At 32.7% G+C, this 27999-nt stretch overlaps 3 protein-coding genes, 1 long non-coding RNA gene and 1 other non-coding gene across 7 annotated transcripts; 1 reads left to right on the top strand and 4 right to left on the bottom strand.

Annotated features, from left to right (window-relative positions):
• On the top strand, positions 1–1298 carry LOC100784320 (probable galacturonosyltransferase-like 4). Its single transcript, XM_003550469.5, has one exon. The coding sequence runs from the start codon at positions 50–52 to the stop codon at positions 1088–1090; it is 1041 nt and encodes a 346-aa protein (XP_003550517.3). The 5' UTR covers positions 1–49; the 3' UTR covers positions 1091–1298.
• Positions 1299–4741: 3443 nt separating this feature from the next.
• LOC121173853 (uncharacterized) lies at positions 4742–8485 on the bottom strand. Of its 2 annotated transcripts, XR_005889390.1 has the most exons (4): positions 8005–8485; positions 6756–7007; positions 6466–6620; positions 4742–5483 (listed from the first exon to the last, which is right to left on the bottom strand). It is a non-coding gene; the product is annotated as an uncharacterized lncRNA (long non-coding RNA). The 2 variants fall into 2 exon arrangements; XR_005889391.1 differs by having other exon boundaries at positions 4742–7007.
• Positions 8126–8234, bottom strand: MIR1514B (microRNA MIR1514b). The gene has a single exon (NR_048623.1). It is a non-coding gene; the product is annotated as a microRNA MIR1514b (primary transcript).
• Positions 8486–11808: 3323 nt separating the features above from the next.
• Positions 11809–17699, bottom strand: LOC100813540 (AP-5 complex subunit mu). The gene is made up of 8 exons (XM_003550042.5): positions 17515–17699; positions 17308–17439; positions 16768–17079; positions 15946–16229; positions 14937–15829; positions 12652–12708; positions 12281–12328; positions 11809–12138 (listed from the first exon to the last, which is right to left on the bottom strand). Exons 1-8 carry the CDS (start codon positions 17598–17600, stop codon positions 12067–12069), a joined length of 1884 nt encoding a protein of 627 aa, XP_003550090.1. The 5' UTR covers positions 17601–17699; the 3' UTR covers positions 11809–12066.
• A 1590-nt stretch (positions 17700–19289) lies between these two features.
• LOC100812999 (F-box/LRR-repeat protein 4) lies at positions 19290–25344 on the bottom strand. Of its 2 annotated transcripts, XM_003550041.5 has the most exons (8): positions 23744–25332; positions 23468–23659; positions 22987–23393; positions 22589–22774; positions 21480–21672; positions 20966–21042; positions 20515–20665; positions 19290–19925 (listed from the first exon to the last, which is right to left on the bottom strand). In XM_003550041.5, the coding sequence occupies exons 1-8, from the start codon at positions 23993–23995 to the stop codon at positions 19629–19631; spliced, it is 1755 nt and encodes a 584-aa protein (XP_003550089.1). In that variant the 5' UTR covers positions 23996–25332; the 3' UTR covers positions 19290–19628. The 2 variants fall into 2 exon arrangements, with proteins under 2 accessions (XP_003550089.1, XP_006600324.1); XM_006600261.4 differs by having other exon boundaries at positions 23468–25344.
• Positions 25345–27999: the final 2655 nt, after the last annotated feature.

Genomic DNA, 27999 nt, shown 5'->3' with positions numbered 1-27999 from the left:
GATTGTGTTGAGGACAAACACAACAACAAACATATAACATTCCGACAGGATGGTCTTTCGGAGCTCCACCTCCCTAATTGGCCTCCTGTCCCTCCTCTTCCTCCTCTCCGTCTCCTCCGCCATTCGCCTCGGCCTTGTCCGCCGTCCTTCCCCGGAGCTCCCTCTCTTCCGGGAGGCCCCTGCCTTCCGCAACGGCGAGGACTGCGGCTCCTCGCCTTCCGCCACCATTAACGTAGCCATGACCCTGGATACTAACTATCTTCGTGGCACCATGGCCGCGGTGCTCTCCATGCTTCAACATTCAACGTGTCCCGAGAACCTGGCCTTCCACTTCCTCTCCTCCCATGACGACCCTCCCGAACTCTTCTCCAGCATTTTGTCTACCTTCCCTTACCTCAAGATGAAGATTTACCCGTTTGACTCCAACAGGGTCCGCGGCAAGATATCCAAGTCCATTCGACAGGCCTTGGACCAGCCCCTGAATTACGCCAGAATATACCTGGCCGATACCATACCAGAAAACGTGAAACGTGTGATATATTTGGACTCTGACCTGGTGGTGGTTGACGACATAGCCAAGCTTTATGGTGTTGATATGAAAGGAAAAGTCGTGGCTGCGCCGGAATATTGTCATGCAAACTTCACGCTGTATTTCACGGATAATTTTTGGTCGGACCCGGTTCTTGCCAAGACGTTCAGGGGAAGGAAGCCGTGCTATTTCAACACGGGGGTGATGGTGATGGACGTGGACACGTGGAGGAAGGAGAGGTACACGGAGAAGGTGGAGGAGTGGATGGCGGTGCAGAAACAGCAGAAGAGGATCTATCATTTGGGGTCTCTTCCGCCGTTTCTGTTGGTTTTGGCGGGGAACATAAAAGCGGTTGATCATAGATGGAACCAGCATGGTTTGGGTGGAGATAACTTCGAAGGAAAATGTAGAAGCCTGCACCCTGGGCCCATTAGTTTGTTGCATTGGAGTGGGAAGGGTAAACCCTGGTTGAGATTAGATTCTAGGAAGCCATGCATAGTGGACCATCTATGGGCTCCTTATGATCTATATCGATCCTCTAGACACTTTTTTGAAGAATAGAACCAACCATCCATATATAAACCAGGGGATTCAAGTATTTCTTTCAATCAGAGAGAGAGAGATCGAGAGAGAGGGGTGCTGCCGGATAATATCATCATTATTTTTTTTTCAGTTTTCTAACTCAAATTTGGCTGACCAGAAAGGAACCAGCTAAAACCTCCATCATCGTAGGAAGCAGTGGAGTTGTAAATTCATTTTTTTTCCTTTCTTTGGTTCAGTATTCTTTTATTCTTTTTTTTTTTTTTGGTTCGTATTGATCTTAGAAGCATCACAATAATATACAAATTATGCTGATTAGTGTAAAACTCAGAAAATTGTGTATTGGTTGGGTTAATGCTAACAGTTCAACTTTTTGCAAAACAGTACGTCCGTACCCAATTTTGGTGTGATATGATTCACTGTAATTTCATCTTAGAAGCATCACAATATAAAATTATGCTGATTAGTCTGTAAATATATATTATGACATTTCTTCATTTTTATGTAGCACCGAGTTTTATTTTGGGAGTCATAAGCTGGTTAAGTGATTGGAGGAGGAACATAAGAATTGAAGTGATAAGATGGACGTAGTCATGGATTCAAATCTTTCTGCTAACATAACATACAATTGCTACGCCGATAAAAAAAAAAATTTATTTTGCCGCATGAAAACCCGTGGCTCTGGCTGATGGCGTAGCTTGCCAAGTCTTGTTAGGTCCCATTGTTCCAATTTAGATTTTATCTGATCATACTAACAGGTTTCAAGTTCCTCTGCTTCTTAGTGCACAGGATCAGTTCGCGAGCAGTATAAAAAAATTTATGGGGGAGAGATGTTGTACGCAGCCTTACCCTTGCATATGCAAAGAGGCTGTTTCCGGATTCGAATCCATGACCAACAAGTCACCAAAGCACAACTTTACCGCTACATCAGGCTCGCCCTCATATACAAGTTCAAGTTCGCGAGCAGTATACTCCAATCAAATATATAATCAGGTAATGCACAAGTTCCATGTTATAGGTCATTATACTGTGAGTATAACATTGATAAGTGGACAGTTCAGTGTTACAAACACTCTTTTCCTTTTTATAATCATTATGTTAAAAGTTGTAACAAAGATAGACATTCGATATCATAAATATCTTTTCTTAACCATGATTAATTTTTATCAAGTAATTTAACAAATTATCTCAAGTAGAATGTTTCATTTCAATCACATTTATTCATCCACATGCAAGACTCCAATTTGGCATTTTGTTTGAAAAATTTGATCTAATATTCTATTCAAACTAACCACATGTTGATAAACACCTATTTAGTATTTATTTCTTTCTGTTTCTTTTCTTACCATGTCATATAACTTGGATTTAAATAATTGTTGGTTCCGGTAAATTAGCACTTTTTTCATTTTCATTTCAGCAAATTATATTTTTTTTCTTCATTTTAGTCTTTTTAAAATATGTTTATTTTATTTTTCATCCTAAAAGTGTTTTAGATAACATTTTGGATAATAAAAAAATGTTTTGAACGGTAAAAAAATTTATCTAAAACACTTTATGGACGAAAAAAAGACAAACACATTAAAAGAAAAATTGTAGCAACAAAAATGAAAAAAATATAAAATTACAAAGAAAAAATATAACTAAGCCTCCAACTTATTATATCAATTATATGCAATGAGTGTTCACAAAGCATTATTCTTATCTATATCGATCCTATGACTGGCTTAGGTGGGGTTGATTATGCTTTATATATATAAAACCGTTGTCTAAAGTCATTTAAAGAACTATATTTTAAAAGAAAAGAAGGAAAAAAACAATTTAATAACATTGTTTAAAATAATTTTAAGAACTAGAAAGAACCCAAAAAGTTTACTTTGAAAATTTCTAAGAATGTTTTACAAGTATAATTGCATAAAGCTCGTTTGATTTAGGAATTTTTATTTTATAAATGATTTTTTATGTAGTTTTTTTTTACTTCATTGGAATAATAAAAAGAAAGATTACAGGGAGCTATCCCTCAACATGAGGGTAGAAGTAGTTGGGGAAGGGTCTTCCTACAAATGAAACCAATTAAATAATTATAACTGATTTGAACAAGTCAATTTTTTTAACAGCTTTTAAAAATAAAAATATCAAGTGATTTTGGTAGATTTTATTAATATAAAATAAAATTTTGTATATTTGAATAAGTTTTAGGATGCAACTTAGGAATGGAAACATTACAGACGTTGGTAGACTTGAACCTGACTTTCGTTAAAAAGATAAAAGAGTTTAACCTATTGTTTGTGATAGGCTTTGTTTGAAGATTTGGTTTAAAAGCTTGACATGATTAAAATCTAGGGTGACAGGCTTATTGACTTGAATAAACCGTTTAATATTACACGAAACACTTGAATTATTTAATTTTAAGGATGTTTTTGGAATAAAAATTAAATTTATAATATTATTAATTAAAATTAATTAATTTAACTGTTTTATTCGTTTTCCGTGGATTAGATATTTAATTTGTTTATTGTATATAAGATAGAAGGAGGATTTTTTATATAGATAACTTTTTAATAAATATTAAATTAGGCTACATCCCAGAAGGAGCTGGCAGGCTTTCGGTCTGTTTGACCCTTAGTTGCAAGAGGTGTTCCCTGCCTACCAAACTCAAAAAAAACATTTTGTAATTATACCAAGACCAAGAGACTTTAATATGCACTTTGACGTGATTACTTTCCAATCAACCAAGTTCTAAGTTGAATATGCTAAGACTAGGATCCAATTATCAACCAAGTGGAATATGCCAGGACAAAGTAGATGTAGTTTTGGTCAGAGAATTAAGGTGATGATGATTCTAATGAAGTGTTTCTTTCTAAGAAATAGTACATCAGAATAGGTCATGCGATTAGTAGTGTTTTTTTCTAAGAAATAGCGCATCAGAATAGGTCAACTTGGCATGAAAAAGTGTATATTAATGGCCAAATCAAATATTTTAAATCACTAAAAAAGTAAAACTGGAACCAAGGACAGATTCCCATTGTACATAAATGGGAAATGAAAAAATACGCTGCAGCAATACATTCAAAGATCGAACTATTTTAAGAAAACATGGATGCATGAAATTTTCTCAAAAGATACAACAGTTTTTCCACGAGTACTTTTGTCATGCATGCTTTCATCCACCGACACTTTCAAGAAGGGAGAAACAGGACTATCTCCAAGGAAATACATCACAGAGCAGAAGTTACATTCCAGATTCAATTGCATTATCCACAAAAAAATAGCAGCCCTTGTGAGGAGACAGACAACTGAAATGACTATAAATTCAGTCGGAATATCATCTTTTAAGAAACCAAAGGTAAAGAGGAGGTATTATAGACATCAATCATCTCATTTGTTTGATGAAAAAATCTTAGTGAAAATTTCTGCAATACACAAGAAATATATAAAAATTAACTTGCAGACAATCCTAAAGGGTTCGGCCAAGTCACAAATATGAAAGCTACTTTCTTAATACATCAATGGTGTTTCACTTGTTTTGGTTATATGGTATCAGTTGAAGCATCCCAGAAAGTTTTACCATACGATATCTCTGACAAGAATAATTTGCAATGATTTCTCAAGAGAAGCACAAATCAAATCTAGCTGTGACTTTGTGAGAGCATTGTAGAAAGAAATGAACGAATATAAATATAAAGTTGTTCACCATATATTTTCCAAATGACACGACATGGAATTTATCAGATTTAGGCACAAGGTTTATCAAATTAAAATGCCACAACAAATGACATGAAATTTCTCAGCAAACCTCTAAGCTAAGATTTCAACAAATTTGAGACAAACTCAAGGCGTGGTAATGTTCAGGCTTTTGGACTCATCACAACCGCAATATATTCTTGTGGAAATCTAGGGTGAACCACCAACCAAGTGGTGAACAGGTGGAAAACTTTGCTGAAGTTTGTTGAAAGTGGTCCATGGATGAGGAAGTTTGTTATCAGCCGTTGGATATATAGTATTTAAATGTGAACGGTAAAAAAGATTGGACTGTCATTTGATGGTGACGTATTTCTTTGTTTATTTATTAAATTAATAAGAAATATGAAATGACGTTTTTGCCTCAAGCTTGAAAGACTGTGTTGTCCCTCCTTGAATGTTTAAGAATTCGGCAACCCATTTTCCTCCTTATGGCGCCACCACTTCCTTCCTTCAGATCCGCACGCGGGCCACCCAACCACGACTCCATCAGTTGCACCGTCACCTCCTCCGCCGCAGATCCGCGCCCGCCACCCAACTACTACTCCGTCAGTTGCGCCGCCACCTCCTCTACGATTGCTCTGTACCTTCCTCAGCCAACGGATCTGCCCAAAAAAGTAACTTCCACCGACAATCACACCCTCAACTACGGAATCGCCGCACGACCCAGTTCTTCCTGGCGCAAACAAAAGAACACAACGACAACAAAGATTGAGTTTTTTTATTATTTTTAATCAGCCCTTAAACCTGCAACTCTATTCACAGGGCACAGATGTCATTTTCGTTCTTTTTAAAAGGGTGTAATAGTAACTTCAATTTTTCCAAATAAAATATAATAACAAACAATTTAATATTTTAATCAGTTTTACGATATTTTTCTACTTCACCATGACCACTTCATTGATTCTTCACCTTAGAAGCACCCATATTTTCATTGCCACCCTGAGTTTGAGGGATGAATGGTAGATATACTACTGACTCTATGTGACTGTTAGTTTACTATTAGTTTCTGTTATTGGTTTCCATATATAACTCTAATAGTTGGTAGTTGCTCTCCCATTGTTGGGTAAGAGCCTGATCAACTAGCTGAGCAAGCAATTTGTCTCTACATATCCTATTATGTAATCTTCTTTTTTGTTATGTTCATTCTGAAAATAATATCAGAATTCTTGTCAATGAACCTCTCTACTTTCTAGATTTCTCAAGTTTCTTCAAACATTGTTTTGAAGAAAGGGCCCAATGCACCAAATAAATAATAAAACTAATCATGCAACCATTAACAATAAGAGTGAAAGTAGACTGAGCGCTCGACCTGCGGATCGTCCAACTTAACCCAACTACATTTTAACAAGTTGGGTTAGGCATTAGATACGGTGAATTTTATCAAGTGTACCAATTATAATTGGTTTGGTAACAAGGTTCATAAGCTTCAAACATAATGAATTCGGTCCTATCCAACTAAAATAATATATATAATAAAAATAAAAAATAAAATTTTATGATCAGCAGTTAATTTTGATTTCACTCAACAAGACAATTATTTTTTTAAAAATTTCCGTAGTATTTTTTTAATTGCGACTATCCAATTCAACCCAATCAAACATAATTGAATTGGGTTGCATATTAAGATTAAACTCAAGTCAACTTGAACTACTTACCCCGATAATGTTTAACCTTTTTTCACAGCTTTATTTTTCTCTGCTCCAAAAGACAACAAATATTAACCAGTTCAAAAAACGAAATCCGGCCAACTTTGAAATTCCACAGATGTCTGAAATTTCTCACATGTTCTCCACGTATTCTGCATTCGTAGCTGAGTGATCAATTACAATAAAATAAATGTCAATTTTTATCATCAGTTAGCAACACACTTAAAGAGAGAAATTTGTAATAGATGAATTCTAATATACTATATTACTACATGGCATAGTACATTTATTTCATTTACCGTCCACATGTTATAATACGCCATCCCGCCACCAAATTCATAAACCCTGCAAATCGAACACTGCCAACACATGCCAAGAAGAATAGTGTTGAGCAGAACGATTGAACGAAGGTGGCAACAAGCAGGTAATAGATGTCAGGTTCCAGTGAGAGAGAGGGCGCGGAGGAGAGAAGCCAAGATGACTATGTCTCATGTTATGTTATTGTCCAATAATACAGGATGTCCATCCTTTGTTCTCCGTGTTTTTCTTTGCTTTGGGAACAAAGAGGTAAAAAGCAGAACAAGAACAACTCAGTCATGTTTTTTAATTTATAAAACTGAAAAGTATATATTTTAGAAGCTTCACAGGACACGGTTATGAAACGAGTTTTTTTGTTTGTTTAAAAACAAAATAAAGTTTCGAAAACAATAAACAAACAGGTCCTTAGAGAAGAACAAAACAATTGTAATCAAATCAAAACTATCTTTTAAATTATGACCGCACAAGACAGATCAATTTACAGAAAACTCCATAAAGCTTTTGTTGTTGTCATATTACACTTATACCCTTCTTTTGACACAGAATTCTTTTCATGTTGTATAAAAAAACTCCATTAGGCTTTTGTTGTAGTACATAAAATATCCTTCCTTATTACATTTTTTTTTGTAACGTTCCTTATTACATTTTAAGTGTGAGAAAATTAGATTATTCAATAAATCGATTATAATTAGAATTAATTTTTGTGTGGGTAAATTTTTTAAAAAGTGATTTATGATACAATAGAAAGATAATTAATCTCACTGGTGGTTACAAAACACATTATGAGAGCTGGAAATTTCAATACCGTTGATCTGCAAAGGTATAAGCGAATCATGATAGGAAGTGTTCACTCCCCAGAAATTATCTCGAACGTTACAACTTTTTTTTTTCTGTTTGCTCCATGATTACAAGATAGTGGTTGAGCACATGCATATTTTCAACAAATAGTATTTCCTTAAACTAGCATGTTTGTTTCACACTAAAAAGTGTTAAAGAAGAAAGAGGAGCAAGCAGAAAAGAAAAGACAAAAAGCGTGCAGTTCTTAAGTTTTGGGTATATAGGGGAAGGTAGATAGAAAAGAGGGACAATTAAAAAGCTCCCTTGGGCTAAAGTCCATCAGAGCAGAGAAAATCAATTGAGACTGTAATTATGTTTGAAATGTGCATCGCTAAAACACACAGACACAAATTCAATGAGTAGCTCATAAAATTAGGAGTCAATGGAGAAAACCTTGTTTAGTCGTACAGATTCAGAGACTGTGGATGAATAAAAAAGTCCTCGTCAGCTAAAATCAAATTGAAGAACTCGTCGGCGTTATCTTCCTTAACAATAGTTTCAAACAAAAGCAGTGTATCATTGTTTTCATTTTAAAATAGGCATTAGGACCAAATCGGAATTGGAAGGAAAAAAGAGGAACAAGAAGAAGCCCAATGTCTATTTTAAAAATGAAAATAGCAAAGCACTGTTTCCATTCGAAATGGAATGTACTGAAAAGGAAGGCAAAGCGGTCTTGAATTTGATTTCAAGTGAAGAGGACAACTGCGCCTCATCTTCTTCATCTTCTTCTTCTCCCACAAACCTAAAACTCTTCTCTTTTCTTTCAGATCTAATATAAATTTGTGTTCCTTCGTTCGGCTTCTTGATTTTCAGATCCACATAACACCAAAATAAATAGGCTTCATATCACGTCAGCCCTAGTTTTTCAGCCTTGTTTTCGTCTTTTCGACCTAGCTTCAACTTAGTTTTAGATAAATAAATACTACATAGTTTTAAACTTATATTTTATTTTTTGATATAAATTTTTTAGTCTCTAAAATTTAATAAGTGATTTTTTTAATTTTTTAAGTTTAGATCTTAAATACCAAAAGGCTCCTCTGGTTAAATTTTTTTAAATCTTTTAGTTAAAATTTTTTAATAACAAAAACATTTTAAGAATTAAAATATAAACTTTAACTACTAAATAATATTAAGAACTACAAAGAATAAATTTAAAAATCAACAAGGATTAAATTGATAATTAAACCCAAATTTTGTTTTGGTTCCTATATTCTCTCTTCCTAAATATAAATATAAGATTTTTTTTTAACTTCCTTCAAGAAAGTTTATTTATATAATTAGGAACAATAAATTTATTAATAATTTATATTATTTTACTAAAATTATTCTTAAGTTTATTGACACTCGTAATCAATCTCTTTCACTTAATTATTTTCACACTTAATTAGTTAATATGTGTTAATCTTCTTATTCAATCATTATAAAATAGATAATGTATTTATCTTTTAAATATATAGCATTTATTATAAACTAATAAAAAATATTTGAGTAAAAAATAATTAATGCAAGAGACAATGTAAAAAGAGTATTATAAAAAGAAACAAATAAAAGAAAGTCTTACATTTACAAAGAGAGTGACATAGGGAGTATATAAGATCATTTTTATTTTATTGTTTGTCCTTTTTTTATAAGGCATTCTTTAAATTCTTTGGTAAATTAATTATTTGTCTTTTATAATACCCTTATTTAATTACACTTTCTTTTATTAGGACTGGATAATAAAAGAAGTCACATTAATTAATTAGGTTGAGCAATAATTAATTATAGAGAAATAATGGATGGTATTGAAAGAGTAGCTAGACAAATTTAATATAATTAATTAAATTAATTATTTTTCTTAACGGATATGAATGGGTTGAAATGATCTTGTATAAGAACAAATACGGGTAAACCCAAGATTTAACAACTAGGGTGCCAAATATGAAAATTATAATTCATCTTAAAAATATATTAACTAGCATTAAAATTTATACTATGGATTCATAATGATGTGATTTTAAAATTCATCTAAGAACATATAGTAAAAAAATATATTTATGGAAATAAATTAAATATTTTTTAAAAGACTCAAAATTATAAATGACAATCACTAATTTCATATATCACCAAGAACCCTGATGAATTTTAGTCAAAATTGATATTATTGTTAGGCATTTTTTTAAACAAAAAATCTTATTATGTTCAACAAATCTACTAAATTATAATAAATTATGTTGTTCACAAAATTTTCTTTTACAAAAATAGTAGCCACCAACATTGAAGAATAATTTACTTTCATATAGTTGAATAGAAGATTTTATTTTGTCATGGTTGAAAAATGGAAGAAGAAAAATATTGTATCATGAAAAAGGTTACAACTTTATGGTAGATATTTGATAACACACTCTTGCACTTGACAACTAGTAAAAGCATGGTGGAACCTCTCAAACATGAATAAGAAGAATAAAGACAAAGATGAAAAAATAGAATATAAATAAGTGATAATTAGAAGATAGAATATTTCTTAAAAATTAACTTATCAATTTCTTATATGGTGTTAGTGATTAAGTTTCAGTTGTTGAGAAAGGATAATAAATAATCTTTAATTCTCAAATTATTTATAACTTTTAAAATAATAACAACATATTAAGTGTTAGAAATAAAATTATATAATACTCAAATATTTAATCTAAAATAAGAAAAATACAATTATATCTACAATAAATACTATAGAAGAATGTAATATTTTGTTAAAAAGTAGAATAAATAAATAAGACTTTAATGAATTCTTTTTATGTAGTATTTAAATGGTATTATTTACATAATTAAGCCTTTTTTATAAAAAAAAAATAATTAAACTTATATTATTTACATAATAAAAAACCTAAATAAAAATAATATATATATATATATATATATATATATATACTTTAAAGAAATAAAAATTCAGCATACATCGGTCCATCCCTGGGGACGAAGGTACCTGCATTCTTATTTATAAGATTAGAATTCAAAATATTATTTATTTTTATTTATAAGACTCAAAGTAAAAGTAGTGTTTATTTTTTAATGTACTTTCTATCCTAGATAATTTTGTTCCAGATGAATAAAATTATTGTAAATAATAATATTTTTTAAGTATTTAATGTAATTATATATCCAAGATTCTATTAATTACAATGTTAATTTAAAAAAATATATAAATTGAGGATAAATTTGTTATTATAAATTAAATTAATTATTTTTCTTAATTCATGAGATATTTATGTGCAACACGTGTTGGATGCAGGACATAGCACATTGAGTCGGTTTATTTTAACTTTTTTAGATAATATATTATTTTTCCTTTAGAAGTTTTGTTTTAAAATAAAATTTTAAAAAGTTTTGAAAGTTATTTCAAAAATTCATTTTGAGTAGATTATAAAAAGCTAAAATAATAATTAATTTTTACAATAAAAGCCTTTTTTTTGGGTACAGAAATAAAAACATTTTTTAAAGTTGTTTATAAAAAACATTCAAAATAAAATATTCTTTTATACATTGAAATTTATTTTTCAGAAAAAACATTTAAACAAACACTATTATATTTAATTTTTATAAAATAATTACTTTTTCAACAATAAAAAAGTAATTATTTAATAATGCTTTTCTAAAATTTTAAATACAGTATATCATTATATTATATAAAATTATCATGATAATTTTCATTAAATTTTTAATAATAAAACGGTTATCATTATTTAAACTTCCATGAAAACAAACATGATAAATTTCTTAAAACTTTATAAAATTATTTTGATAACACTTTTTAAAAAATAATTTTATTATATTTTAAACCTTTAATAATTAATTTAATAACTAAAATTTATAAGAAATTTATGTAATTACATTAAAAATTGAATTAAAAGATTTTATCAACCGAAATTTTTTTCTTTATTATTATTCAACAATGATTTGTTCTTAATAGACAGGCAATAAATTTTAATACAAATAAAAAAAATCTACTAATAGAAGATACCTACCTATAATTCAAATTCAAACCCTACCGAAACGTTAGTCCCTCAAAATCATAACGTGAATTTCATAACGTGGGCGAAAAAACTATTAAGCAATACAATTTTATTTCCGATACTAACCATGAATGCCTCAATTGGAATAATAAAAACGTATTTCCTATTTTGTGCTCCCAAATCATAGCTAAGGAATAAAAAAAAACACTTAACAAAAATGCTATGCTTCTATGGTAAACTTTACAACAAATGAAATGTGCAAATGTTTGGCAACGAATCCCGTCACTAATTACAATACCAAAAACATTTCTTATTTTCTAAATTAGCCACTAGGGAGCAAGATTCAATCATGTGTCTCCACAATACTTGGCAACGAATAAAAAACATCATTCCAGAGTTTTCTTGCCATCAGATATCTGATGGTGTTCCCGTCACATTTAGATATCCCTCGGTGGCCATTCATACTTCACCTTTTTATTGTGGCAACATGTGGGCACTTACCAAGAGTATTCCACAGAATGTAGTCCCCAGAAGTAACCTGGTTATGACCAGAAATAATAAAAGACATGAAAAGATATCATTGACACTGAAACTGAAAGGAGCAGAAAATTTTAGGAAATTTGTCTTATTCAGTAGGGTTCGCTTGAAGTATGAATCACTGATCCTACACAAACAAATACCTGAGTTGAAAACTCCATAGGTGCTTTTACAGCTGGATAGATGCTCACCTACAAAATATGCAAATTATCAGATAGACAACATACGGAATAGGAAGAGAGTTTCAAAGCATAGAGAATTCAGCATGGTCGATCAGTCCTCTTCTTGATATATATCCTTTGAAGTAAAAATTAGAGATTCCGTGGAGTAAAGAGGACAAGTACGATAAATAAACTACAAGAAATGGCTGTGCAACAACCAAAAGACATGGAAACATAAGTTTATAATCCATTGTACTAAAATAGCATAAATTTGAGATACTGAATCAATATTATATGAATCTAAATTGTTTATCTAAAAAGAAATGTCGGCCAAAATAGATTGGTAAACTCACAGATTTAGGATCAACGGCAACTCCAGATACTGATGCCCCAACAATCTTGAACGATACCTATAATAATGAAAATATTAATATAGGAAGATCTAATCTTTATGGAATTAAAGACTTTAACATACTTTCAAGATATGTAGTATTGTAATCTAATCGAATACATATTCATCGAATTTACTAATTTTGTATATATTCAATCCATGCAAAGATAGTTTAAGCAGCATAAACAATGTCTATTTTCTCAAAAGTTTTGATAGAACACAGCTCAAGTGCATATTTATTACATGAAAAGCTTAACTGACCAACCAAAATAGTAATTAACTAGGATCAGTGCATTTGATAACTACTAAGTATACGCTAATTTGATAGTCAATTTGGATTAATGAGTGGGTATAATTTCTTACTTTATTATTGTTTTTAATGAAATAATGAAGAAATTAACATCTTTGTTATTTTTTATTAGCAAAATTCAAAAGAAGAAGATTTCAAGTGATTTAGAAGAAAAATTGATGCAAAAACTGAAAGAAAAAACCTTGAAGAAAAATTGAAAGAATTGAAAAGCCAACTTAGGGAGCAAGACAGACCCAACGCGCACTCTCGCTCAACGCACAACACACACTAAGCGCGAAAAAGACCCACAACCCACACACTGGGTCTATCCCTTAGGGGAAACCCTCTCTCTCTTAGTCATTCCCCTTTTGGCTTGTTACTAGTCATCTATCACTATCTTCTATTAACCTTTGAAGTGTAAAGTTTCTCATGACTATGAGAGGCTAAACCCCCTCAGTTGGAGCCTAGCAGCCAAAGCCCCCTTGTAATGTAAAGACTCTTCTTATCTATTAATGCAATTTCAATTTCTATTGTTCTCTCTTGGTTTTCATTGTTATTGTGTGATTTGACCATCCATGCATATGTTTTTAGGGATTATTCATTGGAAAATGATAATGTCTAACGAACTGAAAAAAAACATCTCAACATTGCATTTCTAGGGATAGAGTTACTTTGTTGTGCCTCTGCATACATCTTTGTACTTAATGTTGTTTATTATCCCATCTTTGCAAAGGGATTTGGGAGAGAGAATACATAAATTAGGCTCTTCAGCATGAGGAATCCGGGTTGAGCACATTAGTAGATGTGGGTGGAGATTGAGAAAGCATTTAACAGAGAAAACCATGAATCTTGCATCAAGGGTAGTTAGCCATACTAGGCCTCAACATTATCACATTCTGAACTCATCTTTTGCATTTAAGCTATTGTTTAATTTTCTTGTTATCTTTTCCTTTTGTCCTTTTAACTTCAAATTTCACATTTACAATTTGTTGTCTCTGTCTCCTTCTCTTTCATTTCATTGTTTAATAATTGGATTTGCATCACTTACTTAAGTACAACCAAAGTTTCTGTGGATTCGACACTTGGACTTCCATTTTAATCTTTACTACTTGTGATAAAATTGATACATTTTTCAATCTGTTAACAACATTCAATCTAAAGCACATAAAAGTATAACCAGCTAAAAAGAAGCCAACCACACACACCGGGGGGCATGAACTAATTGATAATTATTAATTGGTAAACATGGTAAGATTATGAATGAAATTCAAAACATCAAGGAGTGCCAAGACTGGCATAAAAAGCTAACAGAGAAAAAAATACTTCAACAGATAAAAAAATAAAAAATAATAAACGAGTAAACTATTACATAAGATAGCACTAGATTATACAATATGCCAACAGCTATTTGCTTTGGGATATTAGAGAAGAAACCAAATTCTTAAATGCCTAATATTCCTATGGTGATCAGATCACATAGGAGAAATTATAAACTTCAAATACTGAAGGCTGGATAAATCTTGTAACAAATTCAACAGATAGAATATTTAGGAAATTGGAAAAATTGTTCAAAATATGTTAGAATGTTAACATTATTAGTGTGCAAGAAGTCTAGTTATGTTAGAGGTCCAACTATTTGTATCTGGCCTTAGTGGCCTACAATATTAGTAGAAATAGGAATATTGGGTCAACATTTTTGCATTATCACAGCAGCAGAGTTATTCGAAGTCCTATTAGTGAAATATATTCCTTTTTTTTTTCTATTCACCATCTAATCCCTAAATTTCAGCAGTAAGAATCTGATTATATGACATAACCAAAAGCATCAACTGATAAAAAACCAACAGAAAAAACAAAGCAAACTTCAGTCAATAAAAAAAATACAAATTTATAAAATATTAAGAGATAAAGTAGATGTCTTACTAAAAGATAAAAAATAAGAACAGAAAGGCACATACTTTAGCATAATTGTATGCCTGCCAGCAAAATGGCTCCTCTAAATCGACTGGAGGAAGACCCTTGTTCATTTTCCCCATCAAATGTTCTTCATTAACCATGTTACTAGCATTTTCTGCCTCATTATCACTATCCTCGTCAGCAGTGATTCCAAAGGATGACCTAGAGGAAGACAACCTTTGGGTTTGCCAAGGTGCAAACTTAACTGTTCCAGGGAAAGTCACTTCAATACTTTTTCCAGTAAGCCCTCGGCCACTTGTCACAATTTTCCATTCAACAGAGTGCTCTGAAGTTGAAACTGTTCCCACAGAAGGAGTCCCATCCAAAGATACAATCCTCCTCCTAGGAAAGGGCATAGTCACAGTACAGAATTCCATTGTCAAAGGAGCCTTATATCCTTCCATTAAATGCAACTTGAATAGAAATGCACCTTTATCCTCAGAAACCATTGACAACTGATAGAATCCCTTTATGGGGGGTCCAAGGGCATAAGCTGCCTGATAACGCATCAACACAAAATTACCTAATGGCGGAGAAAACATCACTCCTTGCTTATCCAAACCTTGATCTGAAACTTGAGCACAAGGATGATACGATAAAACTTCAAGGTTTGCTGTGTTCAATCCAGCCAAGTGAAATGACACATCTGGCAACCCTTCCAAGTCAGCTCGACAATTTATTTGACCAGAAACTGATATAGTATCCGGAATCTCATCTCTATCATACAGAGCAGCATGAATAATCTCATGAATTGTAAACAACATTCTCTGCTTTCCTTTGTATAAATATGGTTTCCAAGCTGGCTGCTTCTGGTCCGCAGGAGGCAAATCTGTTGCCGAAAAGCCGTTGGTCTTTATGGTAATAATATTGGAATAATTAAGGTCCAAGGGTGTGCCTGTACAAAAGTATACATTAATAAAATAAATTTACAAGCAATGCGTAACTGACAGTTTACTTGAAAATCCACTGCAAAAATATGAGATGAAAAATACCATAATAAAAGGTACCAACCAAAGGGCATTGAACTACTGATAAATGTTCTGAGTGCATCTTTATCCAATAACCTAGACCCCATTTTTGGAGCATCTGCTGTAACTGATCCTGGTACAGCTGCACTAGAAGGGGAGGAAGAAGCAACAGGTGGGGCCACAGGTTTTGCCCTGGAAGAGATGCCTATACTACCAGTGAGTGAATCAAACAGCCCTCCAACAGAGGGAGCTGCACTTACAATCACTTCAGGTTCTACTGTGTCGCCAGTAATTATGTCACCAATGGCATGCGCTATCATAAATGCCCTGTGAAATAGCATGGGATATATGATTAAAAGTACATACTACAAAGTAAGACCCCAGTACCATCACTACTGCAAACAAGCTCTCTTGGGAGCAATGGCAGTGCAAATGCAATTAATTCCGTAAATAAATAAACAAAATACATAGAAGGTACTTTAAGTGCAATGTAAGGAGGATTAATGGTTAGGGGCTTTCTATATTCCCAAACAATACAGCAAGCGTATATGCAAAATAAATGAAAACTGAAGCTATATTCTCCCCCTCTACCCCAACCTTAAAGGGAAAGGAGTCCAATGCCAATACAAACTGAACAAAACCTCATTCTACATAGCATTCTGTAGCAAAATGAGGTAATATTCTCGTACATGTTTTCAAAATCTCTTCCACGTCGAGTTACCCAAAAAATAAATGAGCAATCCAATTAAAAACAAAATTATAATACTAATAACAGCTAACCAATCTAAACCTACAAGTAAGAGATAATTTTCTTGTTAGGTATGATTCCCAAATGTTAGTGGCATTTACAAGTAACTTAGCATACCCTGTTACTGATGGAAGATCCAGTAAGAGGGAAGACAGGCCGTCATCCATACCAAGAGCAGCTCCACAATCAGGTCTTTTACACAACCTTGCATATGCATTTAAATGGATAGGCTCAACCAATGGCAGAATAAGAATACTGTAAAGGCCCTTTGTGTGCAAGATTAAAGGCCACAATAGATTCTTATTTTCCTCCCCTTCTCTGCTAATGTAAAGACCGATGATATGGCGAGTAATGGGATCATCCACCCAAGAATCCGATCCCAGAGTTGAGTTACTCTTTCGTATGCCAAATCCTCGTGCAGATCCCTCCCTAAACAGAAGCAGGAAAGTCACCACGAAAAAACTTTCAAAAGACAAAGGTTCCTTAACTCATCAGATAATTATTAATCAAACATCGAGGAGAAATAAAAAAATATTGAAATCAAAACAAAAAAAAGTGAGTGGAAATGATTTGGTCGTGGGATCTGTAAACGCTTTTGGCCTATTAAAAATGAAATTGAAAGCAGAAATGTGAGAAAGTAAAGTAAACAAAACAAACCTATGCTTTCGGTCGAGAAAAGCATCAGCGAGGTCGGAGTCAGTGGGTAAGGAAGAGAAGATTTGATGGGTATCATTGTGGGCGTTTGAGTTGCAAGCAGCTCGCCAACGCTTCTCTACCACCGGAAACCTCCTAATGAGTAATAATAATAATAAGTTTGAGTTGTTGAGGGAAAAAGGAAGGAGAAGGAGAAGGAGAAGAAGGTACCGGGAAAAAACGACGCCGTCAAGGTTGTTGAGAATCCATATTGCTCTGATGCTACATCCACTGGGCATGGCTGCTACTCCGATCATTCCTCCATAACGCACCGCTCCTCTATGATGGATTCAAATTATCTTTTCCCAATTCAATTCTCTGTTTTATTTAACTACGAAAAATCTTTTATTCACAGTGATTGGGCTGTTATCTATTTCTCTATCTTTTTTCATAGAAATCTATTTCTCTATTTTATGATGCTGTGTTATGATTTTTCTTAGTTTTAAACATATTTTTATTCATTACAATTAGTATTTTTTTAATTTTTCGTTTTTGCAAGATTATTTTTTGGTTTTATTTTAGTTTTTACAAATTATATTGATTTTATTTTTAGTCTTTAAAGTATTTTAAATAATGTTTTGAATAACAAAAGAAAATATTATCTAAAGTCTTATACATGTGAAAAATAAAATAAATAATTTGTAATGACTAAAAATAAAATAAAAAATTAAATTATAAAAACTAAAAAAAATTTAAGTCTTTTTTACTATTATAATTAGGGCTTATATAACCATAAGATTAATATTCGATTCGAAGTTACCATACATTTTAAACTTTTCATCCTTCTAAGTATGTGTTTTTCAAGAATTAAATTCAATATTTTTCTCATAAATTTAAAGTATATTGTTAATTAAGTTATATTTATTAAGTGAATTTATATATAAATAAATTGTATATTTTATAAAATAAAGTTACCGTTGTTAATTTTAAAAATATGCTGTAAATACAAATTTTGAAATTGTATTAATGTTAATAGTTATAAAATTTATTTTCTAAAATACTATTTATTTTAGATTAATAAAATAAAATATCTAAATTAATTAACAATGTTATGATATATCTTTAAATGTAAAGTATGTTTATTTATTGTGCATTAAACTTCTCTAAATCTACTCAATTTAAGATGTTATTTTATGTTCGATACCCTATGTATAATTACAAATATATTAAAAAAATTAAGCATTGAAGTTTATTTATTAGTCGTAATTACTGAAATTAATGAAATGATCATAGATATTAACATGGAGTTTTATATCTTCATAAGTTTTTGTATAAAGCATATTCATATGTTATAAAAACATTGAATCAATTATTAGTCATTTTAATCTTTAAAAAAATCTTTAAATTGTCAAAAAATCAGTCATTTTAATCTTTGAAGAAAAAGTCACCTATGATTTATTTATTTATTTTCCATGATATAGTAGAGCAGCTGCCTCTGTAATAAGATAACGAACTGCATTCCCAGTTTCCCACATTCAACTGAATGAAACAGAAGAGATAAAAGAACAGAGACCCCGAACGCAGGGTGGTGCCGATTACAGAAATAAATAAATTATAAAGAACAACAAAAGTCTTATCTCACTAAGCGAGATGGGTTACACGGATAAATGAATTATAAAGAACAGAAGGAAATAAATAAACATCACAAATTGTTTTTTTCACCAAATATTTATGACCTGCATAGAACAATTTGCAACAATCTCTATATGATAAGATAAACTATATTCGAGTAACAGTGTGGCTCAGGTTGCAGTGACCTTCTCGTTATACCAGAAAGAAAACTGACTTGCTCATGTAAGTCATCTGATAAACTGCAGTGTCTGGATGGGGTAAGGGGGCAGGAATTGGAGGGGTGACAGGAGCAACAGAAAGGGAAGACATTACAGAAACCATGCACAAATCCCTACTTCAACAAAGAATCCAAGTTCCAAGCAAAGAACAAGATCTCTCGAACAATTGTGGCTTTTTACTTGGAGCAATAAGATATAAACAAAGTAGTTTTGCTTAATAAGATTTCTCCCTAACGTGTTAAATCAATATGAGGGTCCTAATACTTTTTTTATATCTACCTATAGACCATGCTATTATAAACAACATTTATTTATCTAAACCATTGCTTTCTGCACTCTTGATACTCATGTTACAACTCCTATAAAGCCAGGCACCCTACTTTGCCTCATCTTTCATACCCATAAGATTAGATTGAGAGTTGCCGGCAGCTTTTTGTATATTCACAAATCAAACAGAAAAAGGCTCAAGGTCATATATATATAAATGTATATGGTCTAAAGGTCCACACACAAGCAGGCAATTACAGAGCCAGCTCGTCGCTTTGTCCGTTGGCTAACCTTCCACTTCTCAACCAGGACTTTCTTCATGTTGGGACAGCTAGAAACAACGGTGGCCACCCCAGCTGAAGTTATACCTGAGCAATAAACCATTTGACAAGACTCCAACAATGTGCAACTTTTCACAAGATGTGTCAGTCCAACATCAGTAATTTGACGGCAGTGTGAAAGCACAATTTCTTTAAGCAATGTGCAGTGTTCTCCCAACTCAGCCATTGCCATATCACCCAGATTCTGAAATTATAATGAGAAATGTAATCAAACAAGACAGGGAAAGTAGAATGAAAAGCAAATAAAGTTTCGCAAGGTTATAGTTATTAGAAGGTTGACTAATTTAGAGATTCTCCACAACTAATTTTCGTATGTATAAAGAAAATATGAAATACTAAGCTCTTCCATATAGATATTACATGATTACGTAATGTATTTCAGAAAACTGTTTACAGCAGACATGGTTTAAAAAAAGGTTTGTGACTGCAATTTCAGCCACAATGTCAAGACTTTGACTCATCACAACCGCAATTGTGGTTGCATTTGTCCACAACATCAAGGATTGCAACAAAACTACGACCGCAATTTAAACCCTTGACAGGTAACATCCATACTAATATATATGCCACAAGCAAAAGGTTGATGGCAAGATATATGGGGAATATATATGCAGTCTCTAACCATGTGAATATATGTGATGTACGATATTAAGTGAAACAACAATGACAAAATCAGGAAACCATGCCATACAATTAAAAGAGAAAAAACATGGAAAACTAAAAAACTAATGTGCTTTTGGTATACAAAATGAGAGACATAGAAAGGTACGTACCTGCAGTACACTCACGTCTAAGTAACAGAGTTGAGGACAACCCCTTGCGATGGCTATCACTCCAGCATCTCCAATTTGGTGACAACCACTAACATTCAGATAATGAAGGGAACAGCCCTCAGCTATTGCAGTAAGAGCCCCGTCTCCCACCCTAGCAATTTGATAACAAACATTAAAACAGACATTCTGAACAATTAACAATATTTAGTATGTTCTGAATAATCCAGAGTTCAGAAATTTCTCATCAACAGAAAAAAAAAATTACAGAAGATAAAAAAGAACTAAAAGTCTCTCTCTCTCTCTCACACACACACACATATTCTTCATAGGAGAGTATAAAATCAGTGAATAAGAAATGAAATTAAAGAACTAAAACTCTCTCTCTCTCTATATATATAATATATAATATATTCTTCGCAGAAGAGTATAAAAGAAATGAATAAGATTTTACCTATCGCAGAATCGAATGCTAAGATCTGTTAGTGACTTACAATGCTTGCCAACAGCAATGAGTCCCTTGTTCCCAATCTAGTAACAACAAAAGGAGAGCAAGCAATAAGCATAAAAGACTCTATCCTAAAAATGTTAATTAATCAACCATATAAAGTAGGTTACATCACTTATATACCAGTCTATAACAGGGATCTATCATTGACATTCATTTTCAATTACTACCCTTCCAATTTTCTTAGGAGGGAAAAAGAAAGTATATAATGCAACAATATCATAGTCGTTATGATGGACATAGAGTTAAAAATGAGTAAATAATGAAAAACAGTTAGCTAAGATGCAAAACAGTCAAGGATAGTATGTTGTCTTAAAATTTATTTTTAAAAAAAGGAAACAGTACATTAATTAGCTTGTACAATTAATTGATTATAATCTGTCTTGGGAGTTGGAACCCAAAAAAATGGTGACATTCATGCCAGTTTCATAAAAACTACAAAATCCTGAAGATTTGTTACCTTGTAACAACGACGAATATGAAGCTTCTTTAGATTCCTGCAGCCATTAGCTATACTACACATGGCATCATCTCCGATGCTTGAGCAATCTACCAAGTGAAGAACTTGCAAGAATTTGCACCCCTTTCCCACCTCAAGAAGGCTAACATCACCTATTCTATGGCAGTAAAGCAATGCTAACTCAGTGAGATACCTGTACGTAATAAAAAGCTGGGATTAGCACCATATTGGAAGACCAATGGAAATAATTCATCATTTTTGCAACTAGTGCCATCAAGGATAACCCGAATATCAGGAGCTAACATTCCCATGTAGGTGAAAGGTTCACAGCATGAATTCATCTGCCAGATTTAGCAATTTCTTCAAAACCGGAAATCGGTGATCGACAAAGAAAAAATGAATGATGAGATGATGAATTGATTGAAGTGCATGCAAGATTAATAGTTAAATGCACAAAATCCTACAGTTCAAGACAAATTTTTAATTTTAGCAAGCTGTTTAAAACAATTTTGCATATTACTCGTTTACACCAATTTCAAAAGCGTGTCATTTGAAGAATTTACCGCTGTGCATTAATGTGACCCTGATAGAAGCCCCAACAAAACCCACATCAAAGTCATTAGAAGCAGTTCACTCTCTTTTATATTAGTGAGGTAACGAGAGGTTCATTTTTTGTTTATATTAGGAATGCTTGATTGCAAGTGTATATACTGTGTTTTTCACTTTTTAGTTTAAATTACATTTTGTGCTTTTATGTTTTTACACTAGGAAGCCTAAATGTGTAATATCATTATTCCACTAAATTTACTGAAAAGTTACATGCGTGTTAAAACAATCCTTCATCAACCAGAACAAGCAGAAACAGACCTTGGTGGAGCATCAAGAAACACATGCTATGGCCAAACAATTGTCTTGGCACATTCACCTTACAAAACAAAACTTCTACTTGCTGTGATGCTTTATTGAGTGACCATTTAAAGAGAGACCAAATGCATTAATATGATTCTAGGGAAACTTTCAACCTGATAAATTACTAGGCATCCACTAAGTTAGATGCATACACTATTCATAACATTTCCGCATGTAATTTAGCTTAAAGAAAAACATACTGGCAAGATCTCCCAATGTATTCTAGCCCCAAAGTTCCAATGTTGTGACATCCATTGACTTCAAGATGTGTAAGTTCCTTGCAACCATTAGCAATTGCTTCCAAACCCTTATCACTTATGAAATAGCAATCAATCAAAGTCAAATTCTTTAACTTCTTACATCCATTCCCAATGCCACGCAACCCCCTGGATATAAGACATTATTATAAAAGAATTACTGAATAAAGCAAAAAAATCTTGAAAGAATTATAAAGGGTGTGCATAATATATGATCAGACACATATGACAATAGTTTATGCTCCCGTGTGTGCAACAATCATATTGCAGTTTAGACAAGGATTTTCAATTAGGACTAAGTTCAATGAGTCTAAAAATGAATTTGAAGGAGAGCAACTCACTTATCAGTAAATCTCTGAAAACTGTATAGTGCCAGTAACTCCAGAGACAGACAGTTAGCGCCTACAGCTTGCAAAGCATCATCTGTAACATTAATACATTGCAGCTTTAGAACCTTCAAAGTTGGACATCCTTGTGCCACAGCAAGCAGCCCTTTATTGTGGATGCACTCAGAGTCCAACGACAAGGTCTCAAGGGACCTGCAATGTGACCCTACAGCCTCCATTGAGATATCAGTTATCTTGGCACAAGCTGCCACACCAAGAGATTTCAACGACTTCCCCACACCTAAGGCTAATTCAACCAGACCAGTATCAGTCAATCCTTCGCAGAATCGCAGATTCAAGTCTTCAAGCTGCTTGCAACACTGTCCAACAGCAGCCAGACCTTGATCCCCAACATAACAACCCTACAAGATAAATCTCAGGAATGCTAAGGCAAACAATGCATAACTAAATATCAGTGGTGATTAATTAAGCTTACTTGTAAGTCCAAGGCTTTGAGAGAAGTGCATTTCCGAGCTAGGGATGTCAAACCATCGCTAGAGACGTTGGAACACCAGATTAAGCCCAATTTGTGGAGCTTGGGGAAGCCTTCGCCAAGAGCAGATAGACCAGCATCTGATAAACAGAGAGAATCGAGATCGCCCTCTTCGTCGTTCGGGCGTCTTTTCCCCTGGAAAAAAATGAAAATGAAAATGAAATTCAAATTCAAATTCAAATTGAGATGTAAGAATGGGAGGAGATTGATCGGACGGACGAGGTGGAGGGGAATGGAAAGGCGTTCGTCGATGTAGAGATTTCTGATATTGGAGAAACGGGAGGGGAGACGGTGGAGGAAGAGGTGGGTGGCGCCGATTCGGAGGGTTGTTCGGGTTCGGCGCTCGAGGCGGAACCAGCGGCGGCAAACGAGGGAGCAAGCGTCGCGGGTGGACTTGGAGTGGAGGCGGGAGAAGATTTCAACGATTAACTCGTCGGGAAAGCAGGAATTGATCCAATCGTGGCCTCGCATTGCGTGAGAGGATGGATATGTTAGAGAAAGGGGTGTTTTTTGGTTTTGTAATTCATTCACAAGAGAATAATAGAATGCAGCAAATACAACGGCCTTAAAATTGCCCTGCTCCACTCCAATCTGCCCTGCTCCACATTCCTTCGGGTTTCACTCTAACCAACACCATGTGCTAAATACACCATCAAATATTGTCAAATTATCCCCATTTTACATAGGCGATTTTGACCATCAAAAATCACCTTAAGAACCCCTAAACATGAGAATATCAATTTTGCTATCTCGGATTTCAAGTGATAAACAAACTCAAGCAATCAAATACTCAACATATATCTAGCCATATGGCTTCTCACCTGACATCTAATCAACCTAACAACTTTTGTGACCAAAATATTTTTATATCCAAGGACTCCTACCTCAACTAAGATTTTGGCTTAACTTATTTTTATATTAGATTCTTATTTCAACATTAGAATGTTTTGTGGTGTCACAATCAAAGTAACATTTGTTATTAGTCTCAATTAAATAATTTTCGAAAAGACTAATACAAAATCAACATACTGAAATGAAAAAATAAATATATTAGCACAATTAAGGCAAAAAAAAAAATATTAAGAACACAAATAAAAATTTATTAATTTATCATGGATTCAAAATATTTAAGTCTTTTTAAAATTTTAGAAACCTACAACTAAAAATTACGGACCCTATGGGGTGGTTTTTTATTTTCTAAGTTTTCAAATAAGAAGAACCCAATCATAGCTCAAGTACTCTCGCCACCAGTCCACCACTAATGTCTGAATCTTCACTGCCATTAGACCATAAACACAACCCATTAATTGCTACTGCCATGACTATGGGCTCAATAAAAATTGACACTACTGGGGACCTGGTTTCAAACAAAATGGTCACACTATCAATAAAAAAAAAACTGTCACTGCTTGGACACAAGTTCATCATGAAAGCCCTTGTTGCTAGAGAAGAAATAGAACCGCTGCCAGAGATGGAGACCCGTTGTGACCAATCATCGACGCCCATTACTTTCTTTCCCCCTTTCTTCCTTCATTCTCTCTCCTATCCTTTTCATCAACGGCGACTCCGCCATGGGTGCATGACGTGGCCAACAAGCTTAACATTCCAAGGTTGACCTTCAACAAGTTCATGAAACCACCGTTGTTAACAACTTTGTTGAACTCGACGGGATGGAAGCATCGGGTCAGGAGTTCATATGGGTGGTTCCAGAGAAGAAAAGGGCTACCGAGAGGAACACAGAGAAGATGATGATTATCAGGGAGTGGTGTTGGAATTTTCTTTTCTTTTTGCACATTTTGTTTTTCTTTTCTGGTTTTTGTACATAGTCCATTTTTTGTCCACATTCTAACCATGTTTAGCAACAATTCATGATCTTTTTTTAATATCTTAAATATACCCATGTTCACCATTGTTGAGTTGTTGAGTTTTGTGATGGATAAAACTCTATAAATAGAATTATCTGCTATTAGAACTCTTTAGATAAAACACATCATTTAGTTTGAATGAGTGAAGGTTTAGAAAACTAAAACTGTAAAAGCTGAAAAAGGTCTATAACAAAGTCATCTTTGCCTCTATTTTGCTTTTGTTTTGGCAAGCATACCTTGTTTTGTTTTATTGAGATGTGAACATTCTGTTTTTGAAGGTTTTAATTCATAAAGATAAAAAATCATATTGGAATTGATTTTCTTTTTTATATGTGATTTAAGATGACATCAGATTTCCATTCAGGTTTATGAGGCCGCAACCTGGTCAAAATAACTAATGTTGGATTAGATGAACCACATGGAAAAATGTTACAATTTTCAGTTCTTTTTCTATTTTTCGGTTGCTATTTTTATGGGAAGCAAATTTCCGTACAAAGTTTCTTTTCAATGTGAATTAATTATTCATCTCCTAGTACCATTTTTCATTTATATTCACCGTGGTTATTTACTACGAAATAAAACCCAAGCCTGAACCGTGACATATATACATTGAGATGTGGGAGTCCAAGACTGCCTTTGGGTTGATAAAAAAAGACTGAATTTGGTGGTATTACAATTTGCTGATTGGCTAAAAATGTAAGAAACATATATAGTTCCAAGTGTTTATGTAAAACATATAACGTAGTATATATATATTTCTAACTGATTAACAATGTAAATTAAAAATAATATTTATACTAACATTAAATGAAAATTAAATTCTTTATTTTTAAATATAAAATGATTATATTATATTAGACACTATATTTATATTTATATCTTTTTTTTATTTTGTTTCATTTTTTATATATATGAACTTGAAAAAAAAAACTTCCAAACCTAAGAAAATAGCACACATTGTTTTTAAAGAACGAAAGGTTATGACTTTTTATTCATAAGTAAAGCAAGAATACAACCATCATTCATGTCCCATAAGAATTCAAAAATTTTTGATTGTTAACATTTTGATTGTTAACATGAAATCGTGAAACTCTTGTTAACTTATTCAAGAATTCAAAAATTGTCCCATAAGAATTATGAAAAGAAAATTTTATTGTAACTATCATTCATGTCTCCTTAAAAAAAATAACTATCATTCATGTCCAAGTCAAAAAAGAAAAAGATTATCTCATCCAGGTCCGCAAGTTGGATTTATTGAAGGATAACAAGTTCCTTACCTTATATTGGTCTGAGAAACAATTTATGTAAATATTCTAATTAAATTTTTCTATTCAAAGGCCGAAAGTTGTAGGATATAGCCAACAACATAACTCGTATATTTGTCGCAGAGGTGTCACGATCTATGTACCTTAAAATATTTCCACAAAACAATGAAATTACCAGAAAAATGTAAGAAGAATTCCCACAATGTATATATCACACTTATATCCAACAGTAAACATACAATTTTCCTTGTCACCACTGTCGAGGAATAGGGTATCTTCGAATATTTCCTACTTATTTAGTGAGGCTACAAAGGAGGTAGTTCCCATATGGGTTAATATATTCAAAAAACCAATTTACAATGAGTAGTTTAAAAAAGGCTGAAATATATACTGAAATACTACTAATTTGATCTTTCTATGTGTAATTCCATATTAACCTTATGAAACTTTTTTATATTTTACAGTAATTTATATATAAATTTCAAAAGTTTAAAAGTAATTTTTATAAAAGAACTAAATGTTTTCTTGTAAAAATAAGTTAAAAATATTAAGTATTAAAATTACAAATAAATATAATTATAGGTGAACCCAATGTAAGGAATAAGTATATCAAATAATCTAGATAGAGTGACTGAGGCCCCAATGTAACCGTCATAGGTGAACCCTTTTGACCAGGTTGTTAGCGTCGCAGACAATATAACCAAAGAAAATCATAACCCAAAAGGAGCATTGGTGAAAGAGGGGAGAAACCATCTACAAGAGAGGACAACAGGCCTACAGACAAAACTTGCAAATATCCATCCACAAACTCATGCTACAGCCGACAATAACCAAGGCATATTCCCCAAAGACACACACACAAATATAATGATGCTTTATTGGGTGATGATTTTCATAATAGATTTTAGGGAAATTAATCATGCGAATAAATTTTTATAAGATTTCTGCTGCTAGACTCCTGTAGTTAATGGGCGTTGGCCAGTTTCTCATACCCAATTGCATATATTCACTTAATATTTATTTTTTGCTTCGAAGCACTTGAGCATTTAGTTTTCCCCATACCATCTCATTAGAACATTCCACGTCATTCCATAGTCCAGCCGCCAATATGGGGACTTTTATCAAAAGGGTTAATTTTTTTTTTTAAGAAAAAATCATTTAAGGATTAATTTTAAATTATTGTTGAAAATGGGATAAATCTTAATGCAATTTACAATTCACCCCAAATAAATAAAAAAATAAAAATTATACCTTTTAGTAAAAGTTCCGCCCATATGTGAGACCTAAACCACAATTCAATAAAGAACAGCACGCATAAGTAGGTGTATTAAATATTAATGTCTCT

Source organism: Glycine max, chromosome 17 (genome assembly GCF_000004515.6).
Source record: "Glycine max cultivar Williams 82 chromosome 17, Glycine_max_v4.0, whole genome shotgun sequence".
Taxonomy (NCBI): Eukaryota; Viridiplantae; Streptophyta; class Magnoliopsida; order Fabales; family Fabaceae; genus Glycine; species Glycine max.
The sequence above is the reverse complement of the archived record's forward strand: the minus strand, read 5'-3'. Positions and strand labels throughout refer to the sequence as shown.

Coding starts and splice junctions, on each gene's coding strand:
- LOC100812999 (XM_006600261.4), bottom strand. CDS start 23,995: ATGCGAGGCCACGATTGGATCAATTCCTGCTTTCCCGACGAGTTAATC. Junction 21,673..22,588: donor TACATTGGGAGATCTTGCCA/GTATGTTTTTCT, acceptor TATTACGTACAG/GTATCTCACTGAGTTAGCAT. Junction 19,926..20,514: donor TAGACGTGAGTGTACTGCAG/GTACGTACCTTT, acceptor TTATAATTTCAG/AATCTGGGTGATATGGCAAT.
- LOC100813540 (XM_003550042.5), bottom strand. CDS start 17,600: ATGATCGGAGTAGCAGCCATGCCCAGTGGATGTAGCATCAGAGCAATA. Junction 12,709..14,936: donor AGGCATACAATTATGCTAAA/GTATGTGCCTTT, acceptor TCATTATTATAG/GTATCGTTCAAGATTGTTGG. Junction 12,139..12,280: donor CTATGGAGTTTTCAACTCAG/GTATTTGTTTGT, acceptor GGTCATAACCAG/GTTACTTCTGGGGACTACAT.
- LOC100784320 (XM_003550469.5), top strand. CDS start 50: ATGGTCTTTCGGAGCTCCACCTCCCTAATTGGCCTCCTGTCCCTCCTC.